This window comes from Thermobia domestica, chromosome 14 (assembly GCF_964235325.1).
Source record: "Thermobia domestica chromosome 14, izTheDome1.hap1.1, whole genome shotgun sequence".
NCBI lineage: Eukaryota > Metazoa > Arthropoda > Insecta > Zygentoma > Lepismatidae > Thermobia > Thermobia domestica.
In genome coordinates this window covers 192,373,112-192,392,875 of record NC_137467.1, presented here as the reverse complement: position 1 = coordinate 192,392,875, position 19,764 = coordinate 192,373,112, and the positions used below count along the sequence as shown (strand labels likewise).

At 36.0% G+C, this 19,764-nt stretch overlaps 1 protein-coding gene across 3 annotated transcripts in view; it reads left to right on the top strand.

Moving 5' to 3' along the window:
• Positions 1-19,764, top strand: part of Sbf (SET domain binding factor) — a 211,026-nt gene that overhangs the window by 154,392 nt on the left and 36,870 nt on the right. For all 3 annotated transcript variants that reach the window (XM_081739289.1, XM_081739287.1, XM_081739288.1), the window contains 4 exons: positions 273-458; positions 1,623-1,839; positions 12,498-12,625; positions 17,307-17,488. In XM_081739289.1, coding sequence (XP_081595415.1) covers positions 273-458; positions 1,623-1,839; positions 12,498-12,625; positions 17,307-17,488 — 713 coding nt within the window. The remainder of the gene's footprint in view (positions 1-272; positions 459-1,622; positions 1,840-12,497; positions 12,626-17,306; positions 17,489-19,764) is intronic.

Genomic DNA, 19,764 nt, shown 5'->3' with positions numbered 1-19,764 from the left:
AGCGGTATTTTAATTTCGCCGGGATGAAGACTCGTAACCTTTAAGGCATAATCATAGGACATTAAACTGAAAGATTTCATTTCCTTAACGATGTGCACGATATTGATTTACAAGAATGTAAGTAAAACTCAGTCAGATGAGATACACGACGCATAGGTTAACTTGCTATCACTTGTATGATTATTCAGTTTTATTGGAAAGACCAAATAATCCAGCAGAAACTGTTCCTATTGTACGATACAGTATGTAATAAGTACCTTTCTTTCCAACAGGTATCATCGATAGCCCAGCTCTGCCTGGACTCTCACTATCGCACTTTGGATGGTTTTCGAGTGCTGGTAGAAAAGGAATGGCTGGCCTTCGGACATCGCTTCAGTCATCGAAGCAATTTGGCTGCTCCATCGCAAGCGAGTGGTTTTGCTCCAACATTCCTACAGTTTTTGGACGTAGTTCATCAGGTCAGTAAATGTATATTGTAAAGAAAATATTCGAGATAAACAAGTGAGTGTACTGTGTGTTACTTGTGGTGCTTGTGTCCTTCTCTGCTGTCTCCACATAATATTTCAGTGGTAGAGTGTTCACTTCTGGTGAATGGGGTCCTGGGTTCGATCCCAGGCCCCGCCAAGTGAACTTTGTGGTAGACAAACACCGTGCCTGGGTTTCTTCGGGGTTCTCCCGTTTCCTCCCACATTCTTCATTCCACCATTTCATTCATTACTCATCATCACCGTCTCCTTTAGTCTAACCGGCATAATCGTGGGACGTAAAACTGAAAGATTTCATTTCATTTTGTGTCCTTTTCTGTTGTCTCCATGTAATATTTCAGTGATAGAGTGTTCACCTCTGGTGCATGGGGTCCTGGGTTCGATCCCATCTCGCGCCAAGAGAATTTTGCGGTGAACAAACACCGTATGGATGGGTTTCCTCGAGGTTCTCTCGTTTCCTCCCACTTTCTTAATTCCACCATGTCATTCATATCTCATCCTCAATGTCTCCTTTAGCCTAGCCGGCATAACCGTGGGACGTAACACTTAAAGATTTCATTTTTTCATATAATATTTTATTACTAGTGGTGCTGTACATAGCAAAATAGTGGGAGAAGTTTGAAGGAAAACAGTGGGAGTTTACTAGCGTAGTAGAAGCAAACGAGTAGAATTTGAGTAATGATCTACCACACTACTAACATAATCAAATGCAATTTTACACAATTAACTTTTTGAAGACTTTTTCATGAGAAAAAAAAAAAATCAAAGTCAGATTTTGTAAAATCCCCTTCCTTCGCCAAAACCAGAGAGATGCCAGAGAGAAGGGCTCTAATTTTGAAATTAATCTTTCCGAAACGAATTGCCACATACTAAACCAAAAACTACGATTTTTTTCTTTCTACAGCATCTAAATGTTTTATTTTATTTATTATTTCAAAGATCTAAGTTTTAACACTTGTTATTTGTGTATATATATTGAGATATTCATATTACGCATTTATGTAGGATACATATCTTGTACTTCAAGCTAGTTTTTTGTTTTCGAGTAGTTTTAATTTAGTGTTTCTTCAAGTTAATTTAGAGAGTTCGAGTAATTTCTGTACGAACACTAATATCAGATACTAATTTTATTTTCAGATTCACAAGCAGTTTCCTCTGGCGTTCGAATTCAATGACTACTACCTGCGATTCCTAGCATATCATTATGTTTCCTGCAGATTTCGAACATTCCTTTTGGATTCTGAATTGGAAAGAGCTGAGTGTGGGATAGCTGCAGCGGAGGATAAGAGAGGGTCCTTATCGTCTCACCATAAAGGCATGGACACTGGATCGGATGACGAAGGAGTTTATCCAGGTGAACATGATTTCTTAGTTCGATTGCAGTGAGTTTGCACTGAAATCATAGAAATAAACATGCCTACCTAATACGTCACTATCTTAATCTGTTCCACGACAGTTTTAACGGACACTTTGATTCTTTCTCAATCGGCAAATCATTGTGCGCACAATATTCTTATCTGTTCTTCAGATAATAAGTTCACTTCTTTATATAAATTTTCTTGTTATTGTTTCCTTGATTACATAGAATAGATCTACTAAAACACTAAAAGTTCATGAGGGGGCGCGGTGGCACAGTGGTAAAACGTTCACCTCAGGTGCTTGGGGTTCTTGGGTCGATCCCAGCTCGCGCCGTGTGGACTTTGTGGTGGACAAACACCGTGCTTGTGGGTTTTCTCGGGGTTCTCCCGTTTCCTCCTACTTTCTTCATTCCACCATTTTCACTCATCTTTCATCATCACCGTCTCCTTTAGCCTAACCGGCATAAACGTGGGACGTAAAACTTAAATATTTCATTTCATTTTAAAAGTTCATGACCTCAGAATTTGACAACAAAAATTATACTAGTTGAAAGAAATACTCTCTCTTCGCGCGGGAAGAATCTATTATGGAGGGATGCAGATTCTTGAGAAAATTAATTCTGTATTGATCAAATTACGAATAGATTATCGACAATCACCAATAGTCATTGGTAGAGACATTTTTTTTTTTTTTTTTTTTTTTTTAAATACTAAAGATTGTGTTCCCGTATGAACAGCTTATGTACAGTCTCTAAAATGGATATTTAATGAATCACGGACACGGACATCGGCAGCTGCCCATAACTCGAACTTGTGTCTCGTATTTCTTTTTTCTGTGAATATACAACGTACATGCCTTTTCGGCATTGTCTTAAAGCTGATCATAAACTTACTTAGCGAGTGGACTACAGACAACTGAAGCGGAGAAATTCATGTATTTTCTTACATAACAGTTGTAATCATTATGTATGACTGTTACACAGTCTTTAATAAAACAGGGAAACTCAGCCCCCTTTTTCCACTCGTAGTTACACCAGATTATTTTCATGTTCTGGCCATAACTTTCATTACCATGGCTGTTTTTTTTTTTTTTTTTTTTTTTTTTTAGCTTGGACTAGCTGAACCTGCGCTCTCTACAAAGCGCATCATTCACATATTAGCATGAATATCCTTGTTATTCTTCACATCTGTACATATTGCTTAACAGACACAACTGAAAGACGTCTTGATAAAAATTGGCAAGAGATACCATAAAGGGGAGATTTTTTCGATTACTTTTTCAATATCTCGCACTGTTTGCAAGATTTAAGCCTACTTCCGGTTGGAGTTTTTAATTCTTGTATGGTCAGTGTTTTCTTTCTTCTTGCATGCAGTATGTAATAAGCAAATACATTACACACATAATTAATTATAATGTCAGTGATATATGTTCATTGGGCAAAACACTCCAAATAATAAAGATTTAACTTAGAGTGGAGAAATAGTTATCCTTCGTTCTTCATTATCATTTGGCCATGAAAAAAACGCCTCAGAGGTACGCAACCCCTGTATACAATTATGTAATGTTGGAATGTATAATGCGTAGGATATGATGCTTTAGTTTGTTTTCTAATTTCAACACTTCCAGTGTACCCGTAAAAATGCAATAAAGAAATAATGGCCTTTTTTTAAAAAAAAAAATATTCAATTAGAACTGAACAATCTACATAAAATTGCAATCGATCAGTGAAAACGCCATCTTTCTAGAACCTATAGTTTCCGAGATCTCATTGTCGAAAGGATTAGCCACAAACATATAAAGGTCCACAAACGTATAGTTTAAAAAAACTCCAAAGATGGCAGCACAGTTCACTTGCAATGATCTTGGAAAAGGATTATTAAAATACAAAGGCTTTGAACAATAATTTAAAAAATAAACTTTATGAAAAAGTTCTATTTAAATAATTTATTTAAACTACACATATATAAAACATTTATCTCTGTTAAACGTGAGAAATTACAAATAACCGTAAATCAAAGGTTTGATATCCAATTTTATAAGTTGTAGCTCAGGCGCTTTTTTTGTGAATATAGCATTTAAATAGATAGATTTTCCTCCATAAACCTCTGATTTTGTATCCTCTTAACGGAATGCGTAGGGACTCTTTAATATGTGTAGGATCAGGGGAGATGTTCAGTCTATGACTTAGGGCTCTAGTGAATTCACATTGTGACTGTTGGAGATCTGCAGCCGAATAAGTTGAGCTGGAGTGGAAGGAGTAGGTCCAGTGTACGATTTTGAACATCGAGAGATTGGTGGCTGCACTACCTTCTTGAGAGATCAGGGCAAAGAGTACATCTTTCGACGGCAGACCATCGTTTTAGTGACAGTGAAATGGCCAAGGTAAAATTCTCCACGTCCTGTTCGTAATGTCTGTCCTACCCCGGAATCCATTTTTGTTCTTTCCTAGTAATTCGGATCAAACCTTCATTTCATGTCTCTTATCTCGGCTACGAGCCGCCAAAACGGTGTACTGTCTCGATTCTAGTACTGCTCTTCCGAGCTTTCCCCAGTCTCATTCGATAGTACCGAATGTGAAGTGCTACATAAGCTGTTGTTTCTATCCTAGAAATGCCGGTTTCCGCTAGCCAACTTATCGCAAAAATATTCAGGGAAAAATATTTGAAGCCTTTCCCGACCCTTATTGGGGCATACATTTGAATGAAAATGGAATGATATTCAGCTTGACCCAAGTGCTTTGCTCAAAAAGTCATATCAAATGGTTCAGCTGTTATTTTTTGCGAAGAAATGGAAACTCCCTTGTCCAGTTAAGATACACATTTCAATTAAAGTCCAATGATTGAAACTCTAGTCAACCCAAGTGCTATGTTCAAAAAGTCACTTTAAACGGTTCAGGCTTTTGCTCACTTCTGCCATTTTATGAATATAAGATAGAAAAATCAAAAACTCTGGAACGTGTGTCAGTTTACTTTTAATAAAGAGTTCATATACCAAGTTTCATTTGCCTGATTTCAGGAGTTCGTGAGGTACTCTATTCTGGCCCCTCTCTCTCTCTCTCGCTATACATATATATATATATACTAGCTGAACCTGCGCTCTCTACACAGCGCATCATTCGCATATGAGCATAAATCTCCTTATCATTCCTTACAACATCTGTACATGTCCCTTTACAGACACAAGTGAAAGACGTATTCATTAAAATAAGCCAAGGGGTATCATAAAGGGGAGACTTTTTTCGATTATTTTTCTCAATATATCGCACCGTTTGCAAGATTTGAGCCTGCTTCCGGTTGGAGTTTCTAATTCATGTATGACCAGTGTTTTCCTTCTTCTTGCAGCAGTATGTAATAAGCAAATACATTACATACATAATTATTGTAATGTCAGTTACATATGGTGGTCATTGGGCAAAACACTCCCCCCCCCACCAAAAAAAAAAAGGTTCATCTTCAGGGTTTGAAAAAACCCGGGTTTTTCTGAAAAAGCCCAACCCACCTGGGCCCATATGGGTTTTTTCGGGTATTTTCGGGTTTTATTGGTTTTTTTCGGGTTTAATTGGGTTTTATCAAAATATTTCAATGTCTTTGGGGTAAAAGTGTTAAAATGTGATTTATATTTCAAGATTATCATTGTCACAACTTGCAAGAATTTTCTAATCACTGCTGTTTTGAAAAAATTGCCGTCATTTTGAAATTTTATGTTGGATATTCGCCAAAATATATACAGCTAATTTAGAGTATCTCGTGCTTCTACTCTAAAAATTTCGACTTAAAAGACCGAAAATTGTGCTTTGTAGCGTGCATACCCGCTATTTTGAAAAAAATAAATTGTCACCATTTTGAAATTTTACGTTGGTATGCCACCAAAATCTATACAGGAAATTTAGTATGTCTCGTGCTTGTACTCTGAAACTTTACACTTAAAAGACCGGAAGTGATTCCCTGTAGTATGTGTGGTACAAGCAGACGAACGAACAAATGCAGATTGAATCGTCCCAGAAGCCTCAGTGACGTTTGTCAAATATGAACACCAAATATATTAATTTAACAGCGTAAAATAAATGGTTTTTATTGTTGAAGTTCACTTTCGATACCTTGTGCGTTCAGTTCGGGAATTTCCCGAGCACTTGTTGCAAGAGATCTTTCCAGAAAATTAATTTAAGACCACTAAGAAAGATATAATTCATATTTTATAAAATAAACTAGCTTTTGGCTAGCTGGGGGCTCTGCCCCCAGGTCCCCGAGTTTGCTTGGCCTACGGCCTCACATTTCTTATCTATTGCCCTTTGCATCAACAGTGAATTTCGTGAACTTACTCTTCATATTTCCTGAATCTGCCCACCCAAGGGCATCGCCCCCAATACAATGTCTTCACTCGGCCTACGGCCTCGCATCTCTTGAACCCACAATTGTATCATTTCTTTTCCTATTTCAACTATTTAAAAGATAAGTTTTTGAGTCCCAAGAAAACGCCCATTTAAACAACAAGGGAATTTCTTCATCACCCTTTAAACCCCTAAAAATATTTAAAATATTCACTTTTGGCTGTTTTCCTGTCGGTTAGTCCTGGAATGCTATAATCATGCCAAATTTCATCATTCTAATCATGCTGGAAGGGCCTAAACATTTTGGGGTGTAAAAGACGTCCCATATAAATAACATGGGAAGGATTTTTCAGTTCCCCATAAAACCACTCTACGGTTGGGATTTTTTATTTCTGATGTTTCAGTTAGGTAACGCTTACGAAAACATACAAGCATACCGAATTTCAAGATTTTATTCCAATTCTAAGTACCTAAAACATGAGATTATAAGTTTAAAAAAAGGTCCATTTAAATAACATGGGGAAATTCTTCATCCAATGTTTAGACCCCCTCAAAATTAAAAATATTCACTTTTGGCAATTTTTCTGTCGGTTAGTCGTGGAAGACTACATTCATGCCAAAATTTCATCTTTCTAATCCTACCAGAAGTGCCTAAGCATTTTGGAGTGTAGAAGACGACTCATATAAATAACATGGAAAAGTTTTTTCATTTCCCCATAAAACTACTCTACGGTCAGAAAATTTTATTTCTGATGATTCACTTCGTAACGCTAGCGAAAACATACAACCATACTGATTTTCAAGTTTTTATTCCAATTCTAAGTACCTAAAACATGAGATTATGTCCAAAAAAGGCCCATTTAAATAACATAGGGAAATTCTTCATCCAATCTTTAGACCCCCTCAAAATTAAAAATATTCACTTTTGGCAATTTTCCTGTGGGTTTGTCCCGAAAAGCTACAATGATGTCAAATTTAACCATTGTAGCCCTACAGGAAGTGCTCAATAATTTGGGGGTGTAAAAGGTGTTCCACATAAATAACATGGGAAAAATTTTTCAGTTCCCTATAAAACCATTCTAAAGTTGGATTTTTAAATTTTTACTGATTTACTTAGGTACTGCTAAGAAAACGTACAAGTACCGAATTTCAAGTTTTTATTCCAATTCTACGTACCTAAAACATGAGATTATAGGTCCAAAAAAGGTCCATTTAAATAACATGGGGACATTTTTCATCCCCTCTTTAGACCCCTAAAAATTAAGAATATTCACTTTTGGCAATTTTTCTGTCGGTTAGTACCGGAAAGCTACCATCATGCCAAATTTAATCATTGTAGCCCTACAGGAAGTGCTCAATAATTTGTCAGCTCATGTAGTTTTATATATAGTTAGGATGTTTCAGAATCTTAAATGAAATTAAATATTTTCCAGCATAAAATAAATAGTTTTATTGTTGAAGTATTCAGTTCCTATGCTTTGTGCGTTCAATTGGGGGAATTTCCCGAGAACTTCTTTCGGGACGTGTTTTCTTTCCCTCCTCCCTCGAAAATACAGCTCCCTTTACTGTACATCGAAACTTCCACTAGTACGAAAGTTCGAATTCAGTACTTGAAATAGTAAGCTGTACGTAGTTCGGAACTCTGAGCATCGAGTTTTTTAAATTTGATGAATTTTTACGCTTTTGTTGGTGCTGATTCTACAGAATGCTTATTTGAAGAGTACCTACAAATAACTGCACTAAACTGTTGTTGGAAAACTAAATTTTACTGAAGAATACTTGCGTTACCATCAAAGGTAAGAAATAATACTAATAGTTTTACTAATGCACTACATGTTTACTGGTAATACTGGCGTCTATGGCTTTAAACGCGTTAAACGTATGAGGGACAGCGTCCCTCGGCGTCGCCGAGTTGGCGAGCACACTATTCACGGAAAGTATTTTCTAAAGTATAAAATTGCATTTTTTTCCCTTCAAATAGGCTATAAGCATAATCCATACATTAATTTGTTACTTAATTATCTCAAGCTAAGGTAAGTTTTTTTTTATTATTATTATTATTCATTCAGTGCATTCAGAACTTTATAAAGGTCTTTTGTTGAATGTTGTTGCATACTATAACGTGAAAGCATTCAATTCGCCCAAGGAAAGTCCAAAATCTGATAAAAATCACTTTCAATATGATCACCTTAGTTGTATCAATAATATATTAACAAAAAGCTCAAAAACCCAGGTGGGTTTTAAGGTGGGTTTTTTCAGGTGGGTCCAACCCGAAAAAACCCGGTGGGTTTTTTTGGGCTGGGCCCACTTGGGCAAACCTTGTTCATCTTAGACTGGAGAAATGGTTATCCTTCCTTTTCCATTATTATTTGGCCATGAAACAAACGCCTGAGACATATACAACCCCTGTATACAACAGTGTGGTGTTGGAATTTATAATGCTTAGGATGTGATGCTTTTTTTTTTTTTTTTTTTTTTTTTAATAATTTCAACACTTCCAATGTACCCGTAAAAATGTAATAAAGAAATAGTGGCCATGTTTTTTAAATATTCAATTAGAACTGGACAATCTACATGAAATTTGCAATCGATCAGTGAAAACGTCATCTTTCTAGAGCCTGTAGTTTCCGAGATCTCATTGTCGAAAGGATTAGTTACCAACATATACACGTAGTTTTAAAGAGCTCCAAAGATGGCAGCACAATTCAATTGCATTTATTTCGGAGAAGGCTTATTAAAGGCAAAGGCCTTTGAACAATAATTTAAAAGGATAAAAATTTTCTGAAAAATATTTCTTTAGGTAATTTATTTAAAGTACACTCTTTTAAAAATATTTGTCTTTGTTATAAACGTGAAATCACAAATAATCGTAAATCAAAGGTTTGAAAGCTAAGGTTATAGGTTAGAGCTCGGTCGCTCTTAATTGGAACTGTAGCATTTTAATAGATATATATTTGAAGTACTCCCCTTGGCTCATAAGACACGCATGTTAATAAAAGTAACATACCGAATAATTAAAGCCCAAATCGACCCTGGTGCTAACTGTTTTTTAAAATTCAGTGTACAATATTCGTTGGTGTGAATTTATATTGCGGACAAACATACTTTCAGCTTTATGCAGAACATATTGAGTTGAGTTGAGTTGATTTTAGTTTAGCGTCCCTTTCAGCAACGAGGCTATATGAGACGTGGACCTACTGATTAACGTGGAATCCGAACCACATGAGCTCCCGCCGGGAATCGAACCCGGGTCTCCCACGCCAAAGGCGCGTACGCTAACCGCTTAGCCACGGAGGAGCTCGCAGAACATATTCATACCACTATTTACCTGTGTAATTATTATAGGTTCATTTTTTCGTGGTAGTCAGAAACGAAGGGAAGACTTTTAACAAAAGAATAGCATTAGAAGATATTGATGCTAAAATTGAACACTTGTATAGAATTTTACGTGTGTGAGTTAAAATCGAAATAACGGTAACATTCGAAAATAATATAACTTTAAGGTGATAGAGAGTGAACAAATCAGAAACTTGGTGGGGGTAAAGTGATTATATCATAGTTTATTTCGGTGGTTTCTGAGACAAATCTTTGACCCTGAGCATCTGAACAACAAATAATCATAGAGGTTCAGAGACGAGATTCTGTCTTTAAGGTCAGATTTTAACGAATGCCGACATAATTTGATTTTGTATTTTTTCATGGTAGCCTGACGGATTGGAAGTGAAATTATTTATTATTGATACTTTGGTGGTTGACTTTCCAAATTTACGTGAGATCTGTCAAGGCCAAATTTGGTCAACACCTAAATGCGAAATCTAGTTGAACTTTAATTTCTCTACTGCGGTGTTAGATAGAAATTTATTAAAAAAAAAAAAATCATTGCAAGGATGGTACATGTTGAACAAATGTCTCAAGAAGAATTTAACAACAGAATTAGAGGTTTTGTGGGGACCGGAGTCGAGAATTGATCAATAAAAGCCTAAAGTTAAAACAAATTTAAACTTTCACTTGTCAGAAACGTCTTAAACTAAAATTAACAAATAGGGCATATCATCATCATCATCATAGGTATTCTGCCATTATTTGCAGGTCGCTTCCCACAACTGAGAATCTTCCATGCTCCACTATCTTCCACTAACCTTTGTCTTCACATGCGAATTTTTTATTTTTATATTGGAACATTAATTGTAGTCTTCTTCACCCCCTCCCTCTCTTTCCTGCCACCACACCCTCTAGCACGTTTCTTATGATAGTTTCTTCTTATCCAATGTCTCAAACCAGTTTCTCTTCCTCTTCTTAATATTTAAAATAGTTTTTTTTCTCCCTCGCCATTTCTAACACCTCTCATTCGTTTTCCATTCTTCTCCACACCAAATTCTCTCCATTCTTCTCCACACCCACATTTCGAAAGCTTCCAGTCGTTTTTCATCATTTTTGCGTAATGTCCATGTTTCTGACCCATATAGCACAATACTCCACAAGAAGCATTTTATGAGTATTTTCCTCAACTCTTTATTCAAGGTCATAAAGAAAAGGCAAATAAACCCGAAATTGATTTGAACATATTTCCCAGGAATGGCGATATACGATTCCATATTATAAAAGCAAAACATATCAGTCTGTGCGCAACGCTAATTCCTAATACTTAACATTCGCGCTAATAGATGTCACTACTTACTCTGGCTGTCTGATACTAGTAGACGAGCCTAATGATTCAAGTCATAAACAGTTTTAACTAAGCATTATTTTAACGTATAATGTAGAGTGAACCGAAGGCGTGTGGGGAACTTGAATTAAAATTGGAGCAAAAGTAACTGAAGGTCCTGCCAAATTCTGTTGAAATCGTAGTCAAAACAAAAGGTTGAATTTGGTCAGACCAAAGTCCAAACTGTTAATTTTTGGTTTGTCAGAAATTAATTTGAATCGAAACTAAGAAGAGGGTTACTAATTGCAAGTTGTGTGGTCTGGCAAATTCCTTTAACATTGTTTCTGGATGGAGGCAAAATTTGTTAAAAGTGCCGGTCGAAACTAATCAATCTCTCAAATTTGATCTGAAAACATAAACAATTGGGTTAAAAGTGTCAGAGGCTTGTAGACAAGGATAGGTCAGGAATCTTTAAATTTGGTTTAAGTCTAAAATTGAAACGAGCGAGCACTTCTGTTCTCAACTACAATGAAATGAAGAAAATCTTCGCTTAAGTTCACAGTTTTGCTCTTTAGGCGAAAGCAAACACGCACGATAAGTGGGCGGTAGAGTGCTCACATCGGGTGCTGGAGCTTCTTTGTTTGATCCTAGGTCTTGTGAGTTTATGGTGGGTAATATCGTGTTTCCCGGGTTTTCTATATATTCCACCATTTTCTCTCGAACATTCACTTCCATTAACCATTAGCCTAAAGGACGTAACTGTGAGACAAACAAAATATTATACTTCAATGATTTGCAGTAGGATTTGAGTGCGCTCTATACCAAATTATTGTTCTGTCTATCACTGATAACGTAGCTAGGTGGGCTCCTAAATTCGGTCGATATCAAAGGCTAGATTTAATAAGGGCTAAAATCCGAAATCGTACAATTCCTCAGAAGTGACTTCAAACGATGATACTAAAGAGATCTCAATGTTATCAGGTTCAGAGACGGTAGAGCCATGTCGAGCGTTACTCAATCAAGTAGCCACGCAACAACGCCAGCAACGAGAGTATACTTATCATCGTCGTATTATTTAGTCGTTTATTTATAGTATTTCAGGTAAATAAAGCCATTTTACACTTGACGAAGTACTTTTTACAAAGAAATCAGCCAGTGCTTGTATATTGAAGGTATTAAATCGACTTTCACACAGATGAACTCAGGAGAACTTAATTGATTTGATTTGATTTCCAGTTTAGCGTCCCTTTGAGCTGTGAGGCTATATGAGACGTGGACCTACAGCTTAACGTGGGTTCCGAACCACATGAGTTCCTACTGAGAATCGAACCGGGTCCTTACGCCAAAGGCGCGTATGCTAACCGCTTAGCCACGAGGGAGCTCTAGAAGAACTCACTAAAAGTCAGGATAATCGTCCAGCAATTATAACTCCAGAACACTAGGTAGAAATGCTAAATGGTCATCTACATTAACACAAGTTGTCAAGTAAACTAGGGACAGCATCAAGTAAAACAAAGTTCTAGAGAGAGGAGTAGTTGTCCAGTTTGCCTCTGCAAAAAAGAAATACTTTTATACCGAGATAACATCAGTAGAATATAGAATGTAAAATTGGTGGTGAAATTGCTGATAGCTTTATTTCCTGCGCTGTGTTCCTAATCTATTTTTCTTTTCTTGTCTTTAGGAGGGCGTTTAGCGGGAACTAACTCGGGTCCTCATCTTGGACAATCAATTTTCGATTACATTGAGAAACAGCATGTGCGGTCACCAATATTTTTCAATTTCATGTACACTCCAGATACAGAAAATCCGGTAAGTATATACTTTGGTGATACTAATTGTTTGTTTAATTAAATAGTATTGCTAGTAATTAAATATTATTCTTAAAATGCTTGGAAAAAGAGCAAGAAAGAAAAAAAGGTTCAGATTCGTAGACCATATATGCTTTTCCAATTTTAGTATAGAATAATTAAAAAATTAACTTGTAAGCGTCCTAAAAATCGGTATAGAGGCAAGAAATGGTTTCGTCAACCCGCTGTTGACATGATATATGTCAGTCATAAACAAAAGGTACATGATTCGTTACATTGCACATTTTACAAAATTTACATTAAACCAAAAACAGAATTTGCGATTGCTTGAAGACCAACCAGTATTTTTGTCAATAATCGAATATGTGTTTACTTGGAGTTCAACCTTTTTCTCACTCAGATATGATACACTTGAGTTATGTGACTTGTAATTTCAGGTGCACAGGTTGATAGGTCTGGATATTTTTCTGCAAACTGCAGAATCTATAAACTGCAAAATTGGAATAGTTCACGTCATATAGAGCGTAAATCTTAAGTTTTTATCGAGCGTTACCTAGTATCATTAGTGTTTTCTTTTAAATTTTTGTGTTCTTGAGCGAGTATTCTTAGTGCAAGTACGTGTTAAAAGTTTTGACAGATACATGAACTGCCGTTTCCTTTTTACGGGTATACTATTCACGCAATTGAAATCGCGTGCTTATTTTTCTCCAGTTTAAGGAATTAAAAAGATCATCGTTTTAGTTCCTGTTATAAGCATACAGGAACTTATAATTTTATTCCATGTATGTACACTGCTGGTCAGATCTAAACCAAATTTGGTAAGACAAGTAGCCCATCGTCTAAGGAATAAAGATTGCTATATTTGGTGGCTGAGCTCGGCCATAGACAGGCTTGACTGGACTTGTATGTCGTACTTTATTTCTCGGTAACGTCTGGCCGGATCTAAACGAAATTTGGTAGACAAGTAGCTCATCGTCTGAGAAATGAAGTTGGGTGTATTTGGTGGACGAGCTCATCCAGAAAAGGCTCAGCTTTGTACGCCGGGGACTTCTGTGTTCGGTTCATCGATTGTGTTCCCCTTGTCTGCGTGTAGTGCATCAAGAATTCATCCATCATATTTGTATATATGTTTCATCATCTGTTAGTTGGAGACAACTATGAAAATCATGCAGTTTTAGTTTCTTATTTACACCGATGAAATCCGTATTAGGTAGAGGAAACCATTTGTAGCTTTCTGCAAGAATTTCTAGGACACTTGCAGGATAGTTTTCAAATATTAAATATGCTTTTAATAGTATATTGCAGTATAAATTACTTTTTTCTTTTTTCCTTTTGAGAATCATTGAATTTTGTATCTTTTCTTGATTCAGTGTTCTACCCAAAAAGCAAACTTTGATTCACTCAGTTTAAATACCTGAAAACCCAGTTTAAGAGAATTGGGCGGGGAGTTTCTTTTCCCTGCGTTTTACAAAGCCAGTAAAACAAACTAAAAGTCCGGAAAAGCGAAGGAAATAACCAATCGCACATAAGTACCAATATTAATAGGAAAGAATGTAACTTTGACGGTACAGGAAATGTAATGGGTTGCGTAGTGGTTAACGCATAAGCATGATAAACTGGAGATTAGGTACGATTCACGGCCCAGACGTGTTATTGTCACTTGAGTATCGTACAAATAGGAAAGGGATAGATTCGGAGTTATGATTTGGGGTACCTTACATAACAGGTACCAGGGATTAATCCTAAACCGGAACATTCCTCATTTTAGCGAAAATCGGAAAATGTTTTGTAGTACCATGGAGTGGTTTTTGTTGTTCTTGATTTTTTGTATGATAAGGAATAATTTAATACATTAGGGAATTTTATGTTCACATGTTAAAACGCAGACTATTAACTTTGTTATAAATAAAATTTATGAAAGTCTTACATAATTCGCTAACTTAAACCCTGTACATTGCTCATAGCGAGTCACTTTTTTAACTAAAAGTTACTTGTTTTTTCAAGTTGGTCACTAAAAGTTACTTTTTTTTTTCAAATTTGTCTCTAAAAGTTACTTTTTTGGGAGGTAATGTGACTTTTTCGTGTGATTTATGTTTTTCATTGGCAGTTTTCTAAGGAAAATATTATAAAAATAAATGGAAAAAGGCAGAAACTTGTTACTCATTACTCTTCTGAAAGCTTCAGTACTTGCTGCCACATGTGAAACCGTCAGCTTTATTCTCACTTCAGCTTTTGTTCTTTCTAAAGTACAATGGATGGTTGGTGGATGCTTAAGCTCTGAAGGTGGGGTTGAGAACCCTTTTGTGTCTATTCTTTCTTCTATCATAATAGTCTTTTAGTTTTCTCTCGCAATAGTTAACCCTCCGCTCAACGTTGTGTGTTTGTGTGGTTCATCATGTTCGTCTTGTGTTATGCTTCTTGTATGTTCTTAAGAGTAGGTGATGAATTTGAATATTTCATGGCTTTGAGAACTCTCAATGCTAAGTTAATTATAATGTCTGGGATGAAGAAATTCGGAAATAGGCCAGAACTGGTTCCACTTACTCAGAACTTCTGCTAAGTCTGCTTACCGTAACTACAAAGCATTCTTAGAAAACCTAAGAAAGGAGGAAGGTCAAAAAGAAGTAAAGAAGAAAAGATAAAACAAAACAACAAAGAGAGAGGTGATGGAGAAATTGACAAAGGAAAAAAAGGGGGCATGATGAGATTTTGGTCACTTTTTCGTGTGCTTTTGGTCACTTTTCAACTATTTACAAGAGACCAGACCACTATGAGCCCTGCCTGTAGAACTTAAATTTTACAACATTAGGGCACAGATCTGAACGCCTTTATTAATGTACTTCGATATAAAGGCATATAACTTCGTATAGCAGGGTGACAACAAACTGGGAAACCATGAAAAGTTAGGGAATTCGAGAAGACCGGGAATAGTCAGAGAATTCTGCTATGATTCAGGGAATTTTGATTTGCTAAGAATGAGATTTAAAAAAATATTCGGAAATTTAAGGCTATTTCAGGTCTGGTGCTTATAAGTTTACGAAAATAGCTGATAAAGTTGCACATCAACGTATACATTGGTTTACTACTCAGTGGATAGCTGAACTAATTTAATCGAACTCTTGATCTTGAAATACGGATAAGGCTATAAATACCAAAGTGTACTTCGTGCTTTAATGCATTATTTATTGTTATATATTTAATGATACATACTTAATAAATTTCCCATCAATAATTATACATTTGTGATGATTTAAGTATGATAATTCATCTTATAAGATTTTTTAAAAATATTGTCTGATGTTTATTCTCATTTTAAAATTATTCTAACATTAAAAATGATGCAGGAATTTGTGAATTATATTTCTGGTACATGAGTGCAAATAAAATTTCATCATCTTCTCTCTCTCTCTCTAAATTCTTTGAGCCACAATTTTTATGCTTTTTCAATACCAATGCGAATGTTCAAAGTTTTATAAAACTTTTTCTTTTCAGACAATACATGTACAAAATGTTCGTAAAATTTTTTTCAAGCAATACGTGTAACTGGAATGCAGCTTTTGAGTGAGGGGCACAAAAACTGTTCAGGAGGTTGGAGGGTGTGCCATGCCCCTACAGGGCAGCCTTGGTAGCACTCCTCCAAAAATATGTAAAATTTTTGCTTCATAGATTTCTTTATGTAGCAATTCGGGGTGAAATGAAAGACAAGATAAAGAGACTGTCAAAATTAGCGATTCAAATTATCATAAATAATATTAATTTGTTTCAATTAAACTGTGGAAGTAACAAAATTTCATGATGTGGAATTCTTGTTTTAATATTGACATCTGTATACCTTTACTGTAGGAAAAAAAAATCGCATAAGAAGTCTCCATTATATTCCTATGTAGCTGTTGTATACCTTGTTTTTCGCCAAAATGGTTAGGGTTTGAAACTGATGGTTCATTACACCACATGTTACATTGAACGAAGGAAGCTGATGTAGGGGATTGATTATATTTCAGGTCTGAAATAATGTGCATGTTGATACTAACGTAAATTCGGTGATGTAGTCGGTAGAGCTTTCACTTCTGAGAGCAAAGTTCTTGCGTTCAATGTATTCAGCCCCAGAAGTCAGGATTAGTGGAACATGCACTAAAATAGATTTGTTTAAAAATAGGTTTGTTCATATTGAGGCGTAGATTGTAAACATGTATCAGAATTATATCATAATAATTGTACTACATTTCCCCAAAATAGTAGAACTATAAAAGAGAAGGTAGTCAGTGCGTTAAATAAAATGCAGGTGGAATACCAACAATTCAATTTATTTAATTACAAATAACGTACATCTTTAACTTTTCCAAAAATATATCATAGATCGAAACTCTACTCAAAATTATGACACTAAAATCTTAATTAGTGAAATTAGGTACTTTAAGATGTTTAGGTACACTATAGATCCCTACACAACCAAAACAGCGAAGTACTCAGATCCTTCTTTTCAAAGGAATTTGAACATTGTAAGAGGTTATAGTGTAGATTTTTTTTTTTTTTTTTTTTTTTTTTTTAATTACAAACCAATGACAATGTATAATTGCTGAATTTAATAATTTGCTGTTTTGTATTCTCAAGATATTCTGTTGCACTGTAGTTTTTTCGGTGAAATTTTAATCATGTGTTTGTTCTTATTCTGATTTATATAGATTTTGCGTCCCCAGTCTCATCTTTCGAACTTAGACATTTGGGAATACTATCTGAGTGAAGAGCTATCGCATGGTCCCAGCTACGACTTAGAAGTCATCCAATTAGATTCCCAGCAAGAAGAGGAGGCAGAAGCTGCAGATGGAATTACGAGGAAATCATCCCGGAAGGTGGTCACAATGGGGTGGGTAGATTTTTCGTTTCTTATTTCTTTTTTAACAGTATTACTAACAATTGCGTAATTTCTAGTGTTCTATACTGAAAATAGTACAAATGAAAAGTTTCGGGAAAAAATTGGCCAATACCTATATTCACTATCCCAACATTGATCTGATTGTCTTGAAGAAAATTTAAAATAGCCGACTTGAAACTCACACCGGAGTTTAGAGCTTCATGTGTGTAAATGGGTAGCGTACGCGTCTCCGGCGCGGGAGATCCGGATTGGATTCCCTGCAGAAGCTCGTGTGGTTCGGATACCACGTTAAGATTAGCTCCACGTCTTATAGCCTCTGTGCTGAAAGGGACATTAAACTCTCAATCCAATCACCTAACTCGGATTTCATAGCCTCGGGGTCGAAAGGCACGCGAAATTCCAATTCAGTCATCAAACTCGAATTTCATTATCTGGGTGCTAAAAGGGATACTAAACTCCAATCCAATCATCAAACTCGGATTTCATTACCTCGGTGCTAAAAGGGATACAAAACTCCAACCCAATCATCAAACTCGGATTTTATTACCTCGGTGCTAAACGGGATACTAAACTCCAACCCAATTATCAAACTCGGATTTCATATCCTTGATGTTAAAAGAAATGCTAAACTCCAATCCAATCAGTCAAACTCAGATTTTGCCGATTTGAGAAGAGGAGCGCTATCCGTTAATCTGTGCCGATTGATAACTGTTACATATCAACGAAAGTCCCATCAATAATTGACGTTACTCAGTTATAATGGCCAATAGATAATTCATTGGCTCATTCTTGAGTTAAGAATGCTCTATTACCGATAGATCATGGGAAGATCGTTGAGAGCCAAGAATATAGTTCTCCAAAACTAGTAACGAGAATTGTTCAGAAAGTGATGCGCCTCAGTTGACTCGTAAATAAGTTATTGAAAATTTCATCAGCTTTTACTCCTGCGTCAATGTTCCTATACTTATATCACGAAATACAAGTTTGTGAGACTAGAATTCAGTTTTTGCCGAGAGCTTGCGACTCCACTCAATCCACTTTTCATTTATCTTTGGTGCTGAAACAGACTGTAAACTTCAATTATGATAACATGCACACACGTCTCTCCCAAAAGTTATATAGTAAGCATTGTTCATTGTACCGACATTGTCCACAACTCGCCTATGGCTGAACTGTTCACAGAAAAGGGACATTGTGTGTCCAACAAATACAAGTGAAGTTTGGCCATCATTTTACTGCTACACTAATTTCATTTTGCATGATCCTGGAGTAAAATAAAAATTAACGCGCCACGTAGAATACTTAGATGCATTTCTCACATGCACATTTTCGAGGACAGTCGAACGGTTTTCTGTATGCATAATGTATACACATGTATGACCGTTCAGGACAGTTTCACGCTTGTTGCCTGTAACACAGGGAGAGCACAGATGGAATTCTAAGACCATTGCAGTTTCTTTAGTCTTGATATACGAATGAAATGAAATTATTCTTTTAGTTTAAGATCGTATGTTGATGATTTAAAAATGGCGAAGTGTGAGGAAACTGAAACTTTGAAGGAAACCCATGGATACCGTATTATCCACCACGGTCTTTCATTATTGAGGATTGAACCAGAGACCGTTCGCGCCAGAGGTGAACATTGAACGACTTTCCCTCGAGAATCCTAATTGGTTGTTTTGTCAAAACGAGAAGCTTCATATTCAAAGTATATATATAGTGGTATTTTTTAAATCTTCTATATTTTTATAAGGGGAAAGTGCAGAACATTAGTTTCCCAGCAGCTCCCGTATTATTAGGGTTACACAAGTAGAACTTACAATATTGTAAAGCTAGTTCATCTGTACCTTCGTCCGTCCGTTACTCCACACGATAACTCTTGAACGGGAGCGATTTATGAAATTATTATTATTTTTGCATTAGACAGCGAGAACGATTATCTCGACCGAATTCGTTAATGAAATCAGTCTGTTAATATCTCAACTTGCAACAGTGACTCAGATCTGTCCGTTACTCAACACAATAACTCATGAACGAAAGCAAATTGTTGAATTCTGTCTTTTTGCAATAGATATCTAGTTTATTTGTCTTGGACGAATTCGTTAATGGAGTTAATTCCTTAATATCTTAACGAGTAACGGTGACTCATGTTCGTCCGTTACTCACATCTCATAAACGGAAGCATTTTTTTTTCAGTTCTGTTTTTACAATATATAGCTAGATCGATTATCTCGGCCGAGGTCGTTACTGAAATCAATCCGTTAATA